At 45.4% G+C, this 17,023-nt stretch overlaps 1 protein-coding gene across 1 annotated transcript; it reads right to left on the bottom strand.

The window, feature by feature from the left end:
• Nucleotides 1-513: 513 nt before the first annotated feature.
• sfrp5 (secreted frizzled-related protein 5) lies at nt 514-13,966 on the bottom strand. The gene is made up of 3 exons (XM_069659251.1): nt 13,020-13,966; nt 5,760-5,837; nt 514-1,194 (listed from the first exon to the last, which is right to left on the bottom strand). The coding sequence occupies exons 1-3, from the start codon at nt 13,576-13,578 to the stop codon at nt 866-868; spliced, it is 966 nt and encodes a 321-aa protein (XP_069515352.1). The 5' UTR covers nt 13,579-13,966; the 3' UTR covers nt 514-865.
• Nucleotides 13,967-17,023: the final 3,057 nt, after the last annotated feature.

The following is a 17,023-nucleotide window of genomic DNA, read 5'->3' as shown; positions in this document are numbered from 1 at the left end:
ACAAAAACATTGCTGTACAAAGTCAGTGGAAGCATCATCCAGTCCGCCAGTCTGTCTCGGTCCGTCTTCTTTCCCGGCAGGGATAAAAGAAAAAAGCCCCGTTTTCTAATCATCTAGTATTCATCTGAATTACCTACTTTTTACATTATTAAAACATACAGTTAAGTGGATCATCTCTTTTTCTCTGCTCTGATGTTGTTCCTGGAAGCTCTGTGCCAGTAGGCCCATTGCACAATCCACATGTTCTGTCGAGTATCATTTCTCTTTTCTCATAGAAAAACACCCCACCTTCCCGCTCAGCCCCCTTTCATTCGGGTTGGTCTATAATCATATTATTGAACATTATTGTTGAACATATTTTCCTTCCCATCAATGCCTCAAATATTAAGGTTCCCATTTCTTAATGCTACCGTCTAATTGATAAAGTCGCTGTAAGCTATCATACAAGTGATTGGATCTACTATATCAGAAGAGGAAAAAAGAATTGTTTAGGAAGATCGCTTTGAATTGCAAATTGGGGGTAGATAAAAGTGTCTATTTTGGGAAATAAAATGATATCACCCAACTTGTATAAAATCTGTGGTTTCTTTTGGGGTTTTATTATTCGGGGGAGCTGTGGAGTGTGCAAACTTTTCCCCTCTCCAACAACAAAATATCTGATCTAAGTGGATCAGGATGACCCCTCTGACTTCTTGGTTCACGTTAAAGTTAAAATAAAAGCTCTGCGCCCTGCGTCCCTGTCCTTGACTATTAGGTGGGCTGGTAACAGATTTTGCTTGGATCCAAGATTCAGCGAAAATGGGAACTGGGATATATGTGGAACAGGATGGAATGTGGGGAGCGATCGTGGATTCTGCGAGCCACGTCACTGGAAGACGGTGTGGTAGGTTGGACACTGATGGGACTTCATGTACTTGATGGCAAACTTGAGCTCCTTGCTCTTCTTGTCCCACTTGTGGATGGACATGAGCAGCAGCTGTTGGTCCACCTTGCGGCCCATGATGAGGAAGTTGGTGCCCAGGCTGTCCAGCTGGGCGCATGGGCAGTTGGCGCCGTTCTTGATGTACAGGGTCAGTTTCTTCAGGTCCTTCTTCCTCAGCACTCCCTGCTTCAACACTTTCTTCTTCTTTTGTGCTGCGATCAGCTTCCGGTCGCCCTTCTCCTTCTTCACCTCCTTGATTTTCATCTTGAGGACTGAGGGAGAAGAGAAGAAGACATTTTGACTTAACGTTAATTCTATAAATCACAGATATTTCCAACCAGAAGCTGTTTATGTGTCAATCTGAATACCGTTTCTTGTTTCTGCACTAAGCTCTGTGCTGTGCAGCTATTTTACACCTCTCCTGAGTATCATCATTTACCTTTTCCAGCAGCGTATAAAAACTGCATCCTGTGGGTATGTTTGTCTATCTGACTTGGGGAAAAGCCATAAACGAAAGAAGGAAATGCTTTGGGCGATACAACCAAAGTATTTGGAAGCAAGTTCAGGTGACCTCTGGGGCCCTTGAGGTAGTTTCTAAGTCAAAAATCCTTTTAAGCATATTACAGTTCTCTCTGACATTTAGCGTCACAATTTGGCCTGTGCTTATGCAAGGGCAAATTTTAGAACTTGATGGTTTTTGTTCCGAAATCTCAAGCTCAAGTCGAACCTTTAGGAAGTTAGGTATGAAGTAAGTCAAGTCTGTGTCCCAGTTTTCTCACTTGGAAGAAACTACCCTACCCTTCCCTCCAGTTTGAGTGCCCCAGTGGAGGGTAGGGGGTCCTGTATCTTTTAGGATCAAGGGGTTGTAGTAATCTGGCCCTCAAAACGGCCCTCCAGTTGGAGTGCCTTCAGGTACAGACTCCCTCTCGAGACTCCAAGCAGAAAACTCCAGAATGCTTTATGCATTGAGGCAGTGGAACATGGAACATGGCAACAGAGGAAGGGAAAATGACCGTATCTTAACATCGACCATATCAAATAATCATTCAAAATTGAAAAATTGGTTGGAATATTTTTATGTTGAAGGAAAATTAGTTGCAGTTCCAATTCCATTTCCTGGTTATATTTCAGCCCATACCCCTAGTGAGTTTGTTCTGAAGGACCGCTACCTAATCAAGGACACTCCAAAGCCAGAGGTAAGGCCAGATGGGTGGAATTGGGATTGGGACCCAAGTCAAGGGTTTAGGGCTTCATTAATCACACCGAATTCTGACTGGAGTCAAGTTCTCAAGTCTTTAGTCTTAAGTCCAAGGCTCTGCTTCTACATGGAACTATCACTTTTGATTTTTGTAGTAATATACAGACAATCCTGTGTTTTTAAACAAAAAATAAAGAACAGATAACCACTGTACGACGTTTTCTGTGTCCATGAAATTCGGTTCAAGCAAACTCCATTTTTACAACCTAATAAAGTACTGACTAGTATCTCCCTGTGAGCCCCGTGTTTATAAGTTCAGATTTTAACACTTGAAAGATTAAAATTTTAAACTGCCAAACGTTTGAGAAAGGAATTCTCTGGGTGAACATTTTGACAGGTGACATTAATCATGGACTGCAAAGGCACGGGGTCGGCATGAAGCATCGCTATGTACCCAAGCCTGTTGGAAGATCGCCACTTCACTTCTCGCCTGCTTGTCTACGGTTGCATAAACATCCCTCGGTACACTCTGATACGTCTACACAGTACAGAACATGCAAGGCGATAGCATGTTCAAGAAGGAATGTGTGTGTTCAGCTCCCTTTCATTTGCATCCTAATTCACATCCAGCTCCTTCGACTGAGGACGTGTGTTTTACGTGCTGCATTTTCGTGCCGACATGGCTGAGAGTGTGTGTACTTTAGTGAATGACTGCACTGTATATGTGTGGGTTCTGTTTAAGATGAATTTGATTGAATAATTTCCCTCCCTGCATCACTTTGTAAGCCCACTCATATTCAGGTACAAGTGTTGCAGTGAGGGCCCTCTGTGGAGTCTGGCCAGGATCCTTGTGACAAGCTGTGCCCACGTCTCTATGCGAACTCTTTCTTTGAAGTGAGTAGAGTTAGCCTGGAGGTAGAATAAGAATGAAACAGGAGAGGGGGAACAGGTTCTCTGTACGCTAAAGCAAGCAAACTACCCAACCAACAGAGGGGTGTACTACCAATCGATGTCAACATACGCAGGCTTCCTTTGCCTAAAGCGGCTTGACTAAAGCGACAACCCAAGTCAGAGGTAACGGCTACCACAAAGGTGGGTATCAACAGCTGAATTAAAACAGAAACTCTGAAATAACCTCCTTCCCACCAGGTCATAGGCGCCGATCCCGTCTTTTGGGGCCCGAGCAACCATGGAGATTGCCGAGCCTCCACCGGTGCCAAACTCAGGGTTTCCCACACATGCTCTGGCCCCAAGGCACCCACGGGATCAGCGCCTATGGTTGTATAGGCAATTTGGTGACCCATTTCCAGCCTCTGCAGTCGATTAACTAGTGGGCAGAGACATAAATCGGCGCCTATGCACCAGGTCATAGTATGTGCAACATACTTTTCCACGGGGATCTAACCAGGTTAAAGGAGAGCAAGCTTCCTGACACTTGACTCTGGCTTTAGGCTCAAGATACCTCGCTTACTCTTGCTGCACAGTGCAGCCCTCAGGTATACGCTTCATGTCCGTGCCCCGTTACATTCACTTTCCTCCCCCCTTTCTTTTCTACTCCTGTCATTTACTGCTGGATGATACGACGAGGAATGTGGCGAGATGAGACATCAAAAGTAGACTGTAATAAAACACCAAGTACACGATGCTCTGAGGGTGAACAGCGTCCCAAGATGAATAGGTACAACATTCACGAGGCGTGAGATCAAGCTGGAATCAGCTATCGCGCTATAGAAAAACACTGTGGAGTCATTCTTGCCTTGATCTCCAAATCCATACGTCATGGTTATCTCGACTTCTACTCATCTTTATGTCTCGTCCAGTCACATACATTAGAGCCAATAAAACGTCCTTGTACGGCTGGATATCTGCTTTCACATGTGGTCGTGTTTCACTGTAATGAACAGAGAGTCTCTGGGTTGCTCTCTGATCCCCACATGTTGGACGATTGAGATATGTAATCGTGGAATTAATCAGACAAATAAATATCTGTGATTTGGTCGAGCTATGATTACTTTTGGGGGGTGAGCTTACATTTTCGGCGCAGCTGTGCATAAAGACGTGTTTTGTTGTTATAGTTGGACGCAATGTGTTGGGTGTTTATTAATTTATGATTAATAATGGGTCATGTTCTGTATATTCAGGACATCTTGTAGGTGTGGGTAGCTGCCAGAAGAAGGATTACGAAACTTTGTCTCCTTTAAACTGAAAACATTTCCTCTGCGGGACACTACAATATAGAAACATGGCCTTCAGCACCGCCTGGCCACATTTCATTTCCAATTACACCATTCCCACTAATCTGTTCAGAACTGCAAGCCATGTTCTTCACGAGTCTCCCAAGGTTATGAGTTTTTTTGTCCCCATTTATAGTTGAATGCTCAGAATGTTATGAGCAGAGAAAATACCGAGCAGTATATCATTAACTCTGAGCACTGGGGCAATAGTCCATGCAGGCGGAGATTCAGCCGCTGCAGAGTGTGATGGGCCAAAAGCCTCGATGAGCAGAAATAATGGAATAATTATGTTCTGGCTTGGTGTGCCGGTCATAACTGAGGTGAAGCTGGAATGCTGGAAAGTTTAGGAAACGGTGTTGAATGGACCGTGGGGACTGAAAGCTTTTAAAATAATTTATCATTATATGAGAAGAAAAGGGTAATGGGGAGGGTGATACAATCATGTGTTTTGCTTGCTCATGTCTTTGCTCATTTATTTTACAAATACTCTAAAGCGTGGTCAAATGGAAAGAGAAAGATCAAAACTGCAACGATCACAAAGAACCAACCTTATTATTTGTATGTATAAAAATACCGTAAAATCCAGAATATAAGACCCAGTCTGGTTTTTGGGGTATCCCAGAGGGAAAAGGGTTTTCTATAGCTATTTATAAAAAATAAAAAAACCTGTATAGTTATTTTAACACTATTTAAATGTATTTTCATTTGAAACACATTCAAAACACACACAAATTATAACATGTGTGTTTGCTATGTTGAGTTTCTAATCCTCCTAGCTACCGGTGCGGCAGTTGAGCGCAGCCTACGGTAACATTGCTTGTTGGGAGGGTGGGGGCTGCACAGCCAATCCTGACGCAGCATGTCCGTGACAAAACTTTAGCTTAGGCCATCTTATACACTGAATTTAACAGTACCTGATGTTTCTATCCTCTATGTTTTAAAACCAAGCAGACTCTCCAGGTTTTCAGTCATTTCCAGTGTGTGCCGCTTTTAGAAAAGACAAGTTGCAGCAGGAGTTTAGCCGTCAATGTCGCCACCTACAGGCAAAGAAGGCTACAGCAGCTGCATTTTTATCTTTTGTGACCACCATGGCTAACAACCATTATTTACTATTTAGTTAGCTAGCTAGGTAGCAGCTACAAGCTAGGCTTAAGCCAACCAGCAGTCTCATAGGACCGGAGCTGGTGAGGGATGATGTCATACTGAGTTTTGTCACATTGAGGATCATAAGCGCTTACATGTACAGGGGACTTTCTTTGTCTTTACACTTTTAACAAATGGTTTATTATTGACATTAAATTAAAGTCATAAACATGTGAAAACCATTCGACTAATGGCTTAAACTTAAACCTAGCCTAACCCCGACTATATTCAGTTCTCCCTCTTTCTAAATGCTTTGACTTACCAAAGTCACTGGCGCAGTAATGCTCCATGATGTTGTCTGCTTTCAGCTCGTTGTCACACGGAGGGCACGCCTTTGACACTGTGGAGGCAGAGAGATAATACATCATTAATAACTACACCAAATCACATTTCATGTATCTAATGGCCGAGTTGAAATAATTGTTTGTCAGGTGCAGTCGGCACAGCCAGTGAGCATGAAATCGTTAAGCGTCGAGCACTTTGAGGCACTTATGCGCAGCCCCCCTCTTCGTGTCAGAGGCGATTTGCTGCGGAGCGAATATGCAGTCCAGCAGGCTGACTGATGTTTGCCCTGCAATTACACCGCACAAAATGTTTTTATTCTGGACCTTGTATATTTTGGTGGTGCAGGCGTGGTCATGGCTGTGCTGCAAGGTAAATGCTGCAGCGGGAGCAGCTGAACATGGTGAGAAGTGATTCAGTACACAGACGCAGCCAGCAGCACTTAGGCCACACAGCAGCCACACATTGTGAAACAGCGAGAGGAAACCAAAGCAACAAGTTCGGTTTATTTTTAACTCCAAATTTATGGTCATGCCTGCTTTCCTGAAAAGCATGTTTAACCTCACTAACAGCGATTTAAGACTCTGATGTTATTGTGCACCGATGCAGTGGAGATACAACATGACACAGAACATGATTTTTATTTTTGTTTATACTAAAACCTTGCTTGTTTATAAGCGTTTACACTCATGTAAACAGTCTGAAACAGCCTTGGGAACGTGATAAACTATCATCATATTTTGACAAAATCAAAAACGTAGTTATTTCACGTTCGCTTTCACAGCCCTCTATCTTCCTCAGACACACAAACACACACAGATCTGCGTCAGACTACCTCGCAATTTTCTCCAAAGGCTCTTCAATATAAAACTTTATTATGACAATTACGACATGAACTCCATGTAATCCCACAGGGGCTGGTTGTAGCTGCACACATCTAATATCAGTCTGCTCATCTGCGAAACGGAGCCCTGGGCCAATTCAGACAACAAGGAATAATACGAGCAAAGGTCAGAGAGGGAGAGAGAAGGATGTGGTGTAGAGAGTTCCTCACACCGCATGCATACAGGACGCCTACAGGGCGGGGGAGTGAGCTGCATTTTTCAGGACGACTGTTTATACGGGAGCAAAATTCAGTCACTCACCTCTATGTCTGAAATCTGTCTGAATCTCTCCCCCTAAAATCTGCATTTCCCTGTGTCCCACTTACAAACACACTCATACACACACACGGGATTATCCGAGCACAGTGCGGTCCAGGCCCCTGGGTTAAAAGTCAGAGTTCAAAGGTTATCACCCCAGCCCGAACCTCAGCGTCTGGGCAGATAATAACAGGGGTCAAAGTTTAGCATGCTTCGCTGCACAGGTCGTGGGGAGGTGAACCCCTTAACCGACGCACTGAGCGCATGTATGTGTGTGTCGGAGGGAGCTGAACCATGTTCTTGAAGAGCAACTGCCAGTTTTTGCTCCTATGAGGGTTCCCATGCTTTGGCTGACAGGAGACCTGCGAGGCCTTCAGGGTCAGGCCTCTAATTGTCTGGTGCTGACATGAAGACTGGCACTGAAACACACACACACACGTACTGATCAAGATCAACGCCAAAACTCTGGATTTGTCTGTTTTGAATGATTCCCTTGAAGCTGCTACGTCTTATTCAGACTTCACCGCAATTCATTCTGGTTTTTCGCAGGGGTGGTATGTTGGCAGGAGGCCCAGCTGTGTGGATGCCAGAGCATGTGTCAGGAGAAAGCGGGCCCCTTCCGTGAAACCCTGTTGAGCTCGGAGCCAAAAAAACCACCACTTGGATGCCGTTGAGGAATCAATTAAGCGACGACTGCCCCCATCACGGTCTGGTCTCCGTTGAGGGAACCACCGTCGCGTTCTGATGGGAGGCACTGCTGCGTGGCTCGGCATGTTTTTATTTTCCTGGCCGCCTTTCCACCCAGCAAATATTTAGACATTAGGTCATTCATGTATTTTGCCATCATCTCAAAGCAGTTTTGGAATTTCTACCATGCCGTGTGATAAAGTTGGGAGCACGATGTTCCTGCGTTGGTTGACTTTGGCTTTGGACCACCTCTTGAGTGCTGCTTATCGTCATTCGCACGCCGAGTTACGCTCAACTTTGACTTTATTACAGAAACATTTCTGAATCACAGTGATAAACGCTTAAATATTGTCTCTCAGAGCTGTTGTTAAGGAGGAGGAGTAGGTCGGGATGATTCAGGATATGGGGAAGCGGACGATGGGAGCAGGGAGGTCGTCTGTTGGAAAGCCCTGCTGTTAATCTTCAAACATGGAGCCAGAGTGGAAATGACGTACGGCAAGAGTCCAGTAATTTAACTGCACAGCTTAGTCATAGCTCTGAGGTTAATATCACTTTCTCCTGCTTTCCTTCTCCCACTTTCATGTCCCTTTCTCCTCCGACTGACTGAAAACCACGACATTTCATGTAACCTCAGTGTGAGAGAAAACTTTGACTTACTTGAGACAACTACGGATAAAAGTTCTGAAATAAACAGACGTACTTTTATAAAAACAAGAGGCCCCATAAAGAAGCATCATCGTGCAGCAGAGTAAGATGCCTCCTCTGAAACATTTGTTTGCTCTGACATCTGAAAGCTTGATAACAAAATTAAGATATTTTCATTCTGTGGTGATCAGATGGTGCAATAGGAAATTGCTTTGTGCAGTTTATTTAATTATGTAGACGCCCTGCACGATCCTAATTGATTCCTTAAAGACTCCATTTGTCATTAAATGACAGTCAAGAATCCTTCTCTGACACTTCAGAGGTTCTGTTGAAAACATTCTTAAAAAACAGTCGAGTGAAATCTGAGTCGCAGTGTACGCAAAGTTACAAGCTTCCTTTTTCTCATCCTTTCTCCCTCACACAAGAGATAACCCGATCTGACAGTATCATCATCCGATCTGCTGACGTGTCTCCAAACGCGTTCCCTGCAGCCGGACCGTCGCACCTTGTTTTATGTGAGGAACGTTCCATTTAAAGTATGCGCGGGTCACTGTCTCACGCCTCATTTGGGCCCTTTTAAGTTACGAGCAGCAACACTTATGACATAAAACGGTGCTGCGCCGGAGATGAAATGCGGCGTGTGATTTATGTCGGAGGTCCTAACATCTGTTTTAATGCGGCATGCAGACGGACAGAGGAGGACTTAAATACGGCCCGCAGGCAGCCCCCGGGGCCCCTAAAACACAGCACGCTCCGTGCATCTGCAGGAATCCTATACAGAAGAGAAAATACATCCTCAAAAGGCCGAGGCAGTCTTCCATGCACAAAGCGTTGGATCACATTTTCCCTTTCATATAGCAGCCAGGGCCACATGAGTAGCGCCCATTGTGCTGCTGGGGACCTGACAGTGCTGCCTGTCTCCTTTAGCATGGTTGTAACTTACACTAGCCGCATCAGTGAACACAGCGAGGACAGACAATATCTTTCACACCAGGCAATTTCAACCACTTTCACTGGACAACGCGCATATTGTCTTGAAGATTCTGTGGAAACATGCAATTTGGGTTATGAGGTTCACCACGTGCACTTAAACAGACAGGGCAGGATCCGTCCTACGCTTATCGTACCTGCTGATTTGCTGATGCTGACAGCAGCTAAATGTAGCATCATTAAATCCATAAGGTGGCATTAAATGTGCGCTGTGTGACAGACAGGGCGCAGCTGGCTGTAGGATGCCTGCGCCTCTTTCGGCAGCAGTCTGCTCGTCTTCCCTGGTATGATATCTACCACATAATCACACTCAGTGGGCCCCTGTTACAAACGTCACCCCATGCACACACACACACACATACGTCAAAAATCCTCCACACACACACACACAAGTTGAGCTCAGGTGCTGCTGGTGCTCATCTCCGGTTCGACTTTGACAAAGAGGTGGAAAGCGAATCTGACTCGGTGCTGTTAGTTTCCACAGCAGCCCTCGAACCGTGTTATATCATGTAATTGCAGAATAGCTCAGATAGCATCGAGGCCTCCCAGACGGGGAAGTGGAACAGCTCTTAATTCCTGTGATTGATCCAAGTCCCAAAGATTCACCTGGATTACCACCAGAGTCCTCACATGATCCCGTGTGGGGAGACTCATCCACGTCCTTTGACACAGAGAGTTCCCAGGAAACTCTCCTCTAATGGTTTTAAGCTGAGATTTCTTTTTATTATTGCTGGCTGTGTTTTGTGTGTCTGTGTGTGTGTGTGCGTGTGTGTGTTTTAGAGCCAAAAAGCTTGTCCTCAGGATGGCCTTGTCGGCACATCAGAGAATCTCTGCTTCTTAACAAAATGTCAGTGACTGAGCCTCCGGGCTACAAGTGATACGGGTTCACTCTCGGTTTCTGAAACACACACACACACACACACAGCCGTACGCACAAGCGCACACTCAAATGTAATCATTTAAACTCAACCAATTGTCTGTTTTCATCTCTTCTTTAAAATACTCCCCGCAACATATTTGCGTCTTTTTCCTCTCCCGCACAAAATTGCTCAACGCCAAAGCTCCCTCTCGCCCGGTCTCCCTCTGCTATCTGTAATCTAGCCGTCTCTGATCATTATTCGATTAGATAGCATCAACAAACAGTCTCCTGTTTTGAGGAGGTGACAGATTAAGTCTAAGCTGCCTCCCTCTCAGGGAGCGCGTACAAGAAAAGAGTTATGGCTGCAACGCCAAAATGTCACATAGTTGATTTCAGGCCTACAAAAACACAGCAGCCATTTTCCCTAATGGAATAAGTCAGCTCTGCATCCTCCAACAATCTTTTCCCCCTTTCTGAACAGATACTTTACGTAGATACGAGTGTGCTGTGAGCGTTATTGATAAAAAGCAGAGATATGACACACAGCTGGATACGAATGACAAGACCTAAATGCTGTTGGCTGTCATTTTTAGTACTTTTAAAAAGAAGTATAATCAATCAAAGAAGTAAAACACAATTTATGGAACATTTATATTTCTAAATCACAGAAGGGTACGGCCAAAACAACATGTCGCATGCTCAGTGAGATAGGAGACGTCCAGTTAACCAACTGATGCAGAAAACATCAAACTTTTATAGTCGACCAGATGTGCCTTAAAGGAGAAGTTCAATATTTTTAAACCTGGGCCCTATTTTTACAAATGTGTGTGTTGAAATGACACAAAAAAAAAACGTCCTGTTCAGGTGACATCTCACCACCCACGTGATTTCAAAACGAGACTTCTCCTTGAGCGAGACTTCTGTTTCTGGTCACACAAACAGGATCTTATTCTTTTAAAAAAAGGATGATCTTTGTCGGGATCATTTCCGTAATGTTGTCGGACACCTGGGGTAACAGTCTGAGCCTGTCAGCGGCAAAAACAAGCGATTTTAGTGGACGGACTTTGATCGGGCGCATTTGCCCCAGGGGATTATGTTGCAGCCATCTACTGGGCCGATTCCAAAAGTTTTGTTCCTATGAGTTATTTCAACACACAACTTTGTAAAAATAGGGCCCATGTTTCAAAATACAGAACTTTAAAAAATGCTTCCCTCTGAGAAATATAGAGCAAATTAAATATAACCATAGAAGAACATTTGAACTGAAGTCGATGAAAAATGTCCATAAACGGTTAAAGGCAAAGAGTGGAATACAGAGCCTAATAAAGCATTTTCTTGGAGTCTCCATTGAGAGCCGAGCGGCTGCAGGAAGCAGCTTTTCTCCCTTTCTCTTCCCCGTCTGCCTCTCTTTCCTCCCCTGCCTCCCTCTCCTTTCACTCCTCTCCACTCGGGACAATCACACTTCAGCCTTTCCCATTCTCCGCCTGCCTCTCTTGTCCTGTCATGTCCACTAATTAGCGGGAGCTCAGTAATTGGCCTTCTAGCTAATTGGTCTGCTGGCTGCCAGACCCAACAAAGGCCGAGCAGGCTGGGACACAGTGGGGACTGTCCCCCCCCCTCCCCTCCCTTCGCTGTCTAAAGACCCTCATCGGCTCCCTCTCTCCCCCTCTCGGCGCTGACTGCTTTTGTGAAGAGGCTGCTTAAGTAGTCGCTGTGAATACATGCACATTCACACACCTATTTCTCTCCATTTAGTTCCCACTCTTCCTCTCAGACTCCATCTGTCTGTCCTCCAACTAACTGAATAATTATATAATATTTTCCATTTTTGCAAATCAGATCCTCTCAGAAAGCAGAGTGTAGTAATTTCCCTTCACATTTCATCCTTTTTGTATTTATTTATCCATTAAAAGAGACTCCGCAGACCGGCTTGCACGCACAACAGCTTGAAATAAAACATTCCCTCACTTGTTAGATTGATTGATTAGCTGTTGACTGATGCCTGCTGATAACGGTGTGTGTGTTTGCATGCGAGTGTGTTTAACCTTTCCAGTTTGGATGTGTTTAACATCGCAGCCCATTCATCTTAACTCGGGGAGCGATCTGACTGCCGGAGTCTCTCAGTCTCCTGTCTGTCTCTCCTGGGCCTGTCTCTGTCCCTCCCTGAGGCGGGTGGAGATGTGGCGGGGAGCCGTCCTGAGCCGTCCGCTCACTCAGGAACTTTCCCCTGTAGCCCCCTCTCTGCTCGCGTCTCTCTCGCTGACCTCTTCTGGAGAGTCTCTCAATTAAAGCTGCGTCTGTCATCGTGGTGGTGCAGGGAAACTGAGCCTCACAGCCAGCTTCAGGCTGCTGAACACTCAGCTGTCTTAAGTAACTTTTTAAACAAGATTAATTGAAGTCTTTAAATTTGCACTGCGATGACAAACTCTACTTCCTAATCTGTTTTCATTTATTACTGTTTTATTTTTACATTTCAGACTTCAAAACAAGTCAAAGTAAAGCCATATTATTTTATTTTCATGACGATTATTTGATTTCTTAACGCATTTATTCTTTTATATCGTAATAATTGCATTACATCAACCATATTTGTGGCAGAATATAAACTGTAAAGCTTTTTAATGTAGAAGATTTTCAGTTTTTTAGATACATTTTAAGTTTTATCTTTTGTATTTTTGATTATTGAAAATAGAAAATTGAAATTAGTTTGTGCAAAATGTAATGAAACATGTCAGAAACACCTTTTACCTGCTGCAAAACACTTAAATATACTTTTGCAGGCAACTTTTTTAAGAAACTAAACTCTAAAATCAAAGTTATTACACTTTCTTTTGGACATTTCCCTTTTATGAGTGTGTGCAGGTGCTAATGTGTGTGTTTCATATTGATTAGGGTGTGTGCGTTTCAGCGGCCCTACCTGGTGGCTGGGTGGCGTGGTTCCCAGTGAACTGCATGGGGATGCAGAGGTCGTTATCAATGGGAAACTTATCACAGGTCAGCATCTCCGGCCAGGGGAAGCCGTAGGTCTCCATGACCGGAGCACAGCTGTCCCTCACGGCCTCACACAGCGAGCGGCACGGATAGATGGGCCTGTCCAGGCACACGGGTGCAAACAGCGAGCACAGGAACACCTGGGTGTCAGCGTGGCAGCGTTTGGCCAGGAGGGGCACCCAGCTGCCCGCCTGCTGCTTGACCTCTGGCATGGTTTCGTGGTCCAGCAGGTTTGGCAGCCTCATCTTCTTGTAGCCCACGTTGTGGCACAGGCGCAGGTCGGCTGGTATGTCCACACACTGCGGCTGCTTGGTGTAGAAGCGGCCATTGTGGAAGTTGTCTGACTGCCAGCTGTAGTAGTCGTACTCATCTGCGGCCGAGACGGTGAGGAGGAGGAGGAGGAGGGAGAAGAGCGACAGGCCCAGTGCCAAGCTGAAGGAGCCCTGGGTTAATGCCCACCTGGGGCTCTTTTGTCCGTGTGCCATGCCTCTCTGAGCTCCAACCAACAGTTCAAGAAGGTTGTATCCAAAGTCTCCAAAGTGACTCAGTGAAGACAAAACAGGAGAGGAACAAGTGGGGCAGCGTTCAAGCTGTAATCCTTTTTTTTAGTCCTGAGTGTGGACGCAGAGGATTGAAAACAAAGTGTTTAATTCCCTTCTTCCCTGGAGAGTCAGCCCTGTAAGCCTCCCTGAAACACCTCCCTGTGTGTGTGTGTATGTGTGCCTCAGGTAGTGCAGAGGGAAGGAAGGGTGAGCACACAAGTAGGACTGCTTATAGTCTAACTTTCCCTGTTCACAGTTTCTCACTCTCCTTCCCTCTCCCTCTCTCAGACCTGTCTCCAGCCCTCCCTGCTCTCTGTCTATCAGTCTGTGGCTGTAATGAAGAGTACCTTAGGCTTTAAGAGGCAGCGGTGGCTGTTCTGTGCAGCTGCCTGCCCCCTAACAGGCTCCCACACCACTCACCTTCCTACTGGCCTCTCCTGCACTCACTCACAACAGTATCGACCTATCACAGCCCCGGGGGAGGCTCCCAGTGGCCTTTAAGACACTCCTCCTCCTACCCCCTTATCCTCCAAGAAACCCCTCCTCCAAAACAAGTTAACATGAGAGAGAGAGAGAGGGAACAAACTCTGGCAAGTTTCTCCAGCTGCATTTTTAGATTCATCTCTCAAATATGCACAAAATTCTTTGGTGGGAAACACGCCCACCAACACAAAGCCGTTTGTCTTAGTCATGCTGTTTCGGTAATGCATGTATAAACTTTCTAACCCTCGTACATCTCCTCATCAGAGGCTCAACAAACTCCCTGCACATCTCCCCGAAGATAGCAAATTATTTCTGCTTCTTATTCAGGCCTGCTCACTTTTTAAACTCACTTGCTTCTGCTGACATGAAAAGTGAGGAAGCAAGAGCTAAAACTGGGAAATGATCTGGTTAAACAGAAGTAAAGGCTATTTGTGATCTTCAGCCGCTTTCCCACTGGTCAAAAAAAAGCTAACACCCGGCTTTTATGCTTAGTGGGAAAGGTTACAATCTGCATTCAGACCCGGGTAATTATCGCTCAGAAAAACGGCTCAGAAAAACGGAAAACTTGTGACGACGCGCTAATCTCCGCCTCCTTTCCGGCACGACGCTATGCTCCGTCTGTAACTTCAACGACTCCTTGTCATCTCAGCTACAAATTCCGCCGTCTCCGTCTGAGCAGCGCTCGAACATCGTTCCAAATTGGTTAAGTTTGATACACAGACTGAATGAGTAATAGATACAATAAAGACCTAACCACCGTAACATCTTCACTGTTTACTAACCCTGTCTCCCGTGCGTTAATGACGTCAGGTGGTGACGTCAGCAGAAAAGAGACCGAAAGCAGTATACTTCACTGGCAATGGGAAAAGAGACAATCGGCAGCTATGAGCAGGTCTTCCCGGCTCTGAAAAACCTGCGTCAATGCGCTAATTTGGGTGGAAAAGTCTGAACAACACCAGAACTCAGGTCACTGGAAGATATAGAAGACAAGAGAGACATCAGAGAGACATGATCATTTGCATCATATCATATTTGGTTTGCTCAAGCCACCCACTGCGTTCAAAATGTCATTAAAATGAGGTGTTGTTCGGTCAAAGAGGCCAAATGTTGTTCTTTGTCAAACTGGTGGTTTGGTGGAAGAATAGCTTCCGTTGTTTCAGTAACACTGATCGAGCCATGCTGCGTGTCATCGTTTTAAACATATGTTCTGTGTGGGCTCCATTCATGTGATCTTGCTCTTGAGTCACGTAAATATTTGAAATTAAATTACAGACAGACAGGCAAGAAGGAAGTGAATGAAGTGGGTGGGAAGGAGCTGCAGCGGGCAGGAGGTCTGGTGTCTGGTGCAGCTACAGGTGGCTAGGTAGCTAGGAGTTATGCTAATGTGTGTGTTGGTTGTGAATAGGAGCACGCTGCCTCTCTGTCTCTTTCTATCAGTGCCACTGACACAGTGAGGGCCTGCGCCCTGGCAGCACACTCACATTGTGTTGTCCTGTGAGCAGGATGTGGGATCTGTCGCTCGCATGGATCTTGCGTTTGATCTACGTCACACACGAACGGGGCTGCATGTGCGGATTCACAGGAAGCGTTTGTGCGAGCAGATATTTTATCGTGAGGAATGTGAGCACACGCTGGATACTGCTGACACTAAGATGATGTAAAAAGATGGGATTTCTAGATTATTATTATTATCTGTATGTGGCAGTACAAACAATGAGACGCGAGTGTGTTTTGCAAACAGTTGGTGCACTTGGATGAGAATCAGGTGGAGTATTGTTCTTCGCCTGTAGCGTAGCAGATAAAATTCCAGACGCAGCAGTCAGTCCATAAACTTTAATTCAATAAGATGAAATCACACAGATAAAATGTGCGTCAATACCAGGCGACCGGGCACGTCCGTGAAGCCCTGCAGTCCACATCATCCACATACTTTTATATCTGGACCACACTTTCTTTTATTTCCACAGCCAGAGGATTGCAAATACGATCATTGCTCCATCTCATCACTTTTAACCTTCAGAATGGAGTCGAATGTGTTCAGCCTTATCGTCCCGAGCTACACTTTAAATCCCTGTTGACTTATTGGTGTGTGCAGACGCTGCAGTGATTTTTTTCCCTGTGAATCCAAAACGCTGCCAGCAGAGCAAACAAGCTCAATCTCCTCTTGGAGAAGTTTTCAGAGCCCGCAATGTGGAAAGAATGGACGGCGGCGAGCTGAAATCAACCCTTAAATGTCGTCATTATTACTCAAAGTGTCTGCAGTTGCTTAAGAAGTGATGATTTGGTTTGATGCGTTTAAAGCCAGGGCTCATTGACCGTGTTTCCTCACCTCTTCTCTTCCATCACTCTGCTCCTTCTCTCTCTCTCCAAAGTGTGTTGTTCTTCACAGCTCTGCTAACCTTTGCACTGCAGCTAATCAATACCCCTCACAGCTAATAATCTGTGAACCTTACACCTTCCTGAAGGGGTTGCGGGACCGTCCCGTGCACACCTCACTATCTCGTATCTTGTACACACGGCGGAGCGGTGACCTATTTTAAGACTGCTAGCGTTTCCTCTTGAAACAGGCACAGTGCACTGCCTTCAAGTCGCTAACAAAAGTGTCTTTCATGGTAATCAATCAACAATGGTTGTCTCCTCTTGTTCTCCTTCCCCTAACTGGCCCCTGTGGCCACCGGCCAATCAATTCCACTCTCCAGTTTCCAGCCCTCTGATTGGACGAGGGCCACAAGATTAGGTGCAGCCTGTATTGTTGGGCCTAAAGGTTTAGCATGGTTTGAAAAGAGTGTCTGAGGGATTGTATGAGTGAGTGTGTGTGTGTGTGTGTTTGGAGGTGGTTGTAGCGTGTGTGTGTGTGTGTGTGTGTGTGTGTGTGTGTGTGTGTGTGTGTGTGTGTGTGTGTGTG

This window comes from Semicossyphus pulcher, unplaced genomic scaffold, assembly GCF_022749685.1.
Source record: "Semicossyphus pulcher isolate SPU_LCO1_2020_fin unplaced genomic scaffold, fSemPul1.0.p SCAF_12, whole genome shotgun sequence".
Classification (NCBI taxonomy): Eukaryota; Metazoa; Chordata; class Actinopteri; order Labriformes; family Labridae; genus Semicossyphus; species Semicossyphus pulcher.
This window is presented reverse-complemented; position numbering and strand designations above follow the sequence as displayed.

Bases quoted from the DNA above. Each gene is read 5' to 3' on its own strand.
- sfrp5 (XM_069659251.1), bottom strand. From the start codon at position 13,578: ATGGCACACGGACAAAAGAGCCCCAGGTGGGCATTAACCCAGGGCTCC. The intron at 5,838-13,019 runs GTAGGGCCGCTG...CTGCCTCCACAG, and splicing joins CCACGCCACCCAGCCACCAG to TGTCAAAGGCGTGCCCTCCG. The intron at 1,195-5,759 runs GTAAGTCAAAGC...CTTCTCCCTCAG, and splicing joins TTACTGCGCCAGTGACTTTG to TCCTCAAGATGAAAATCAAG.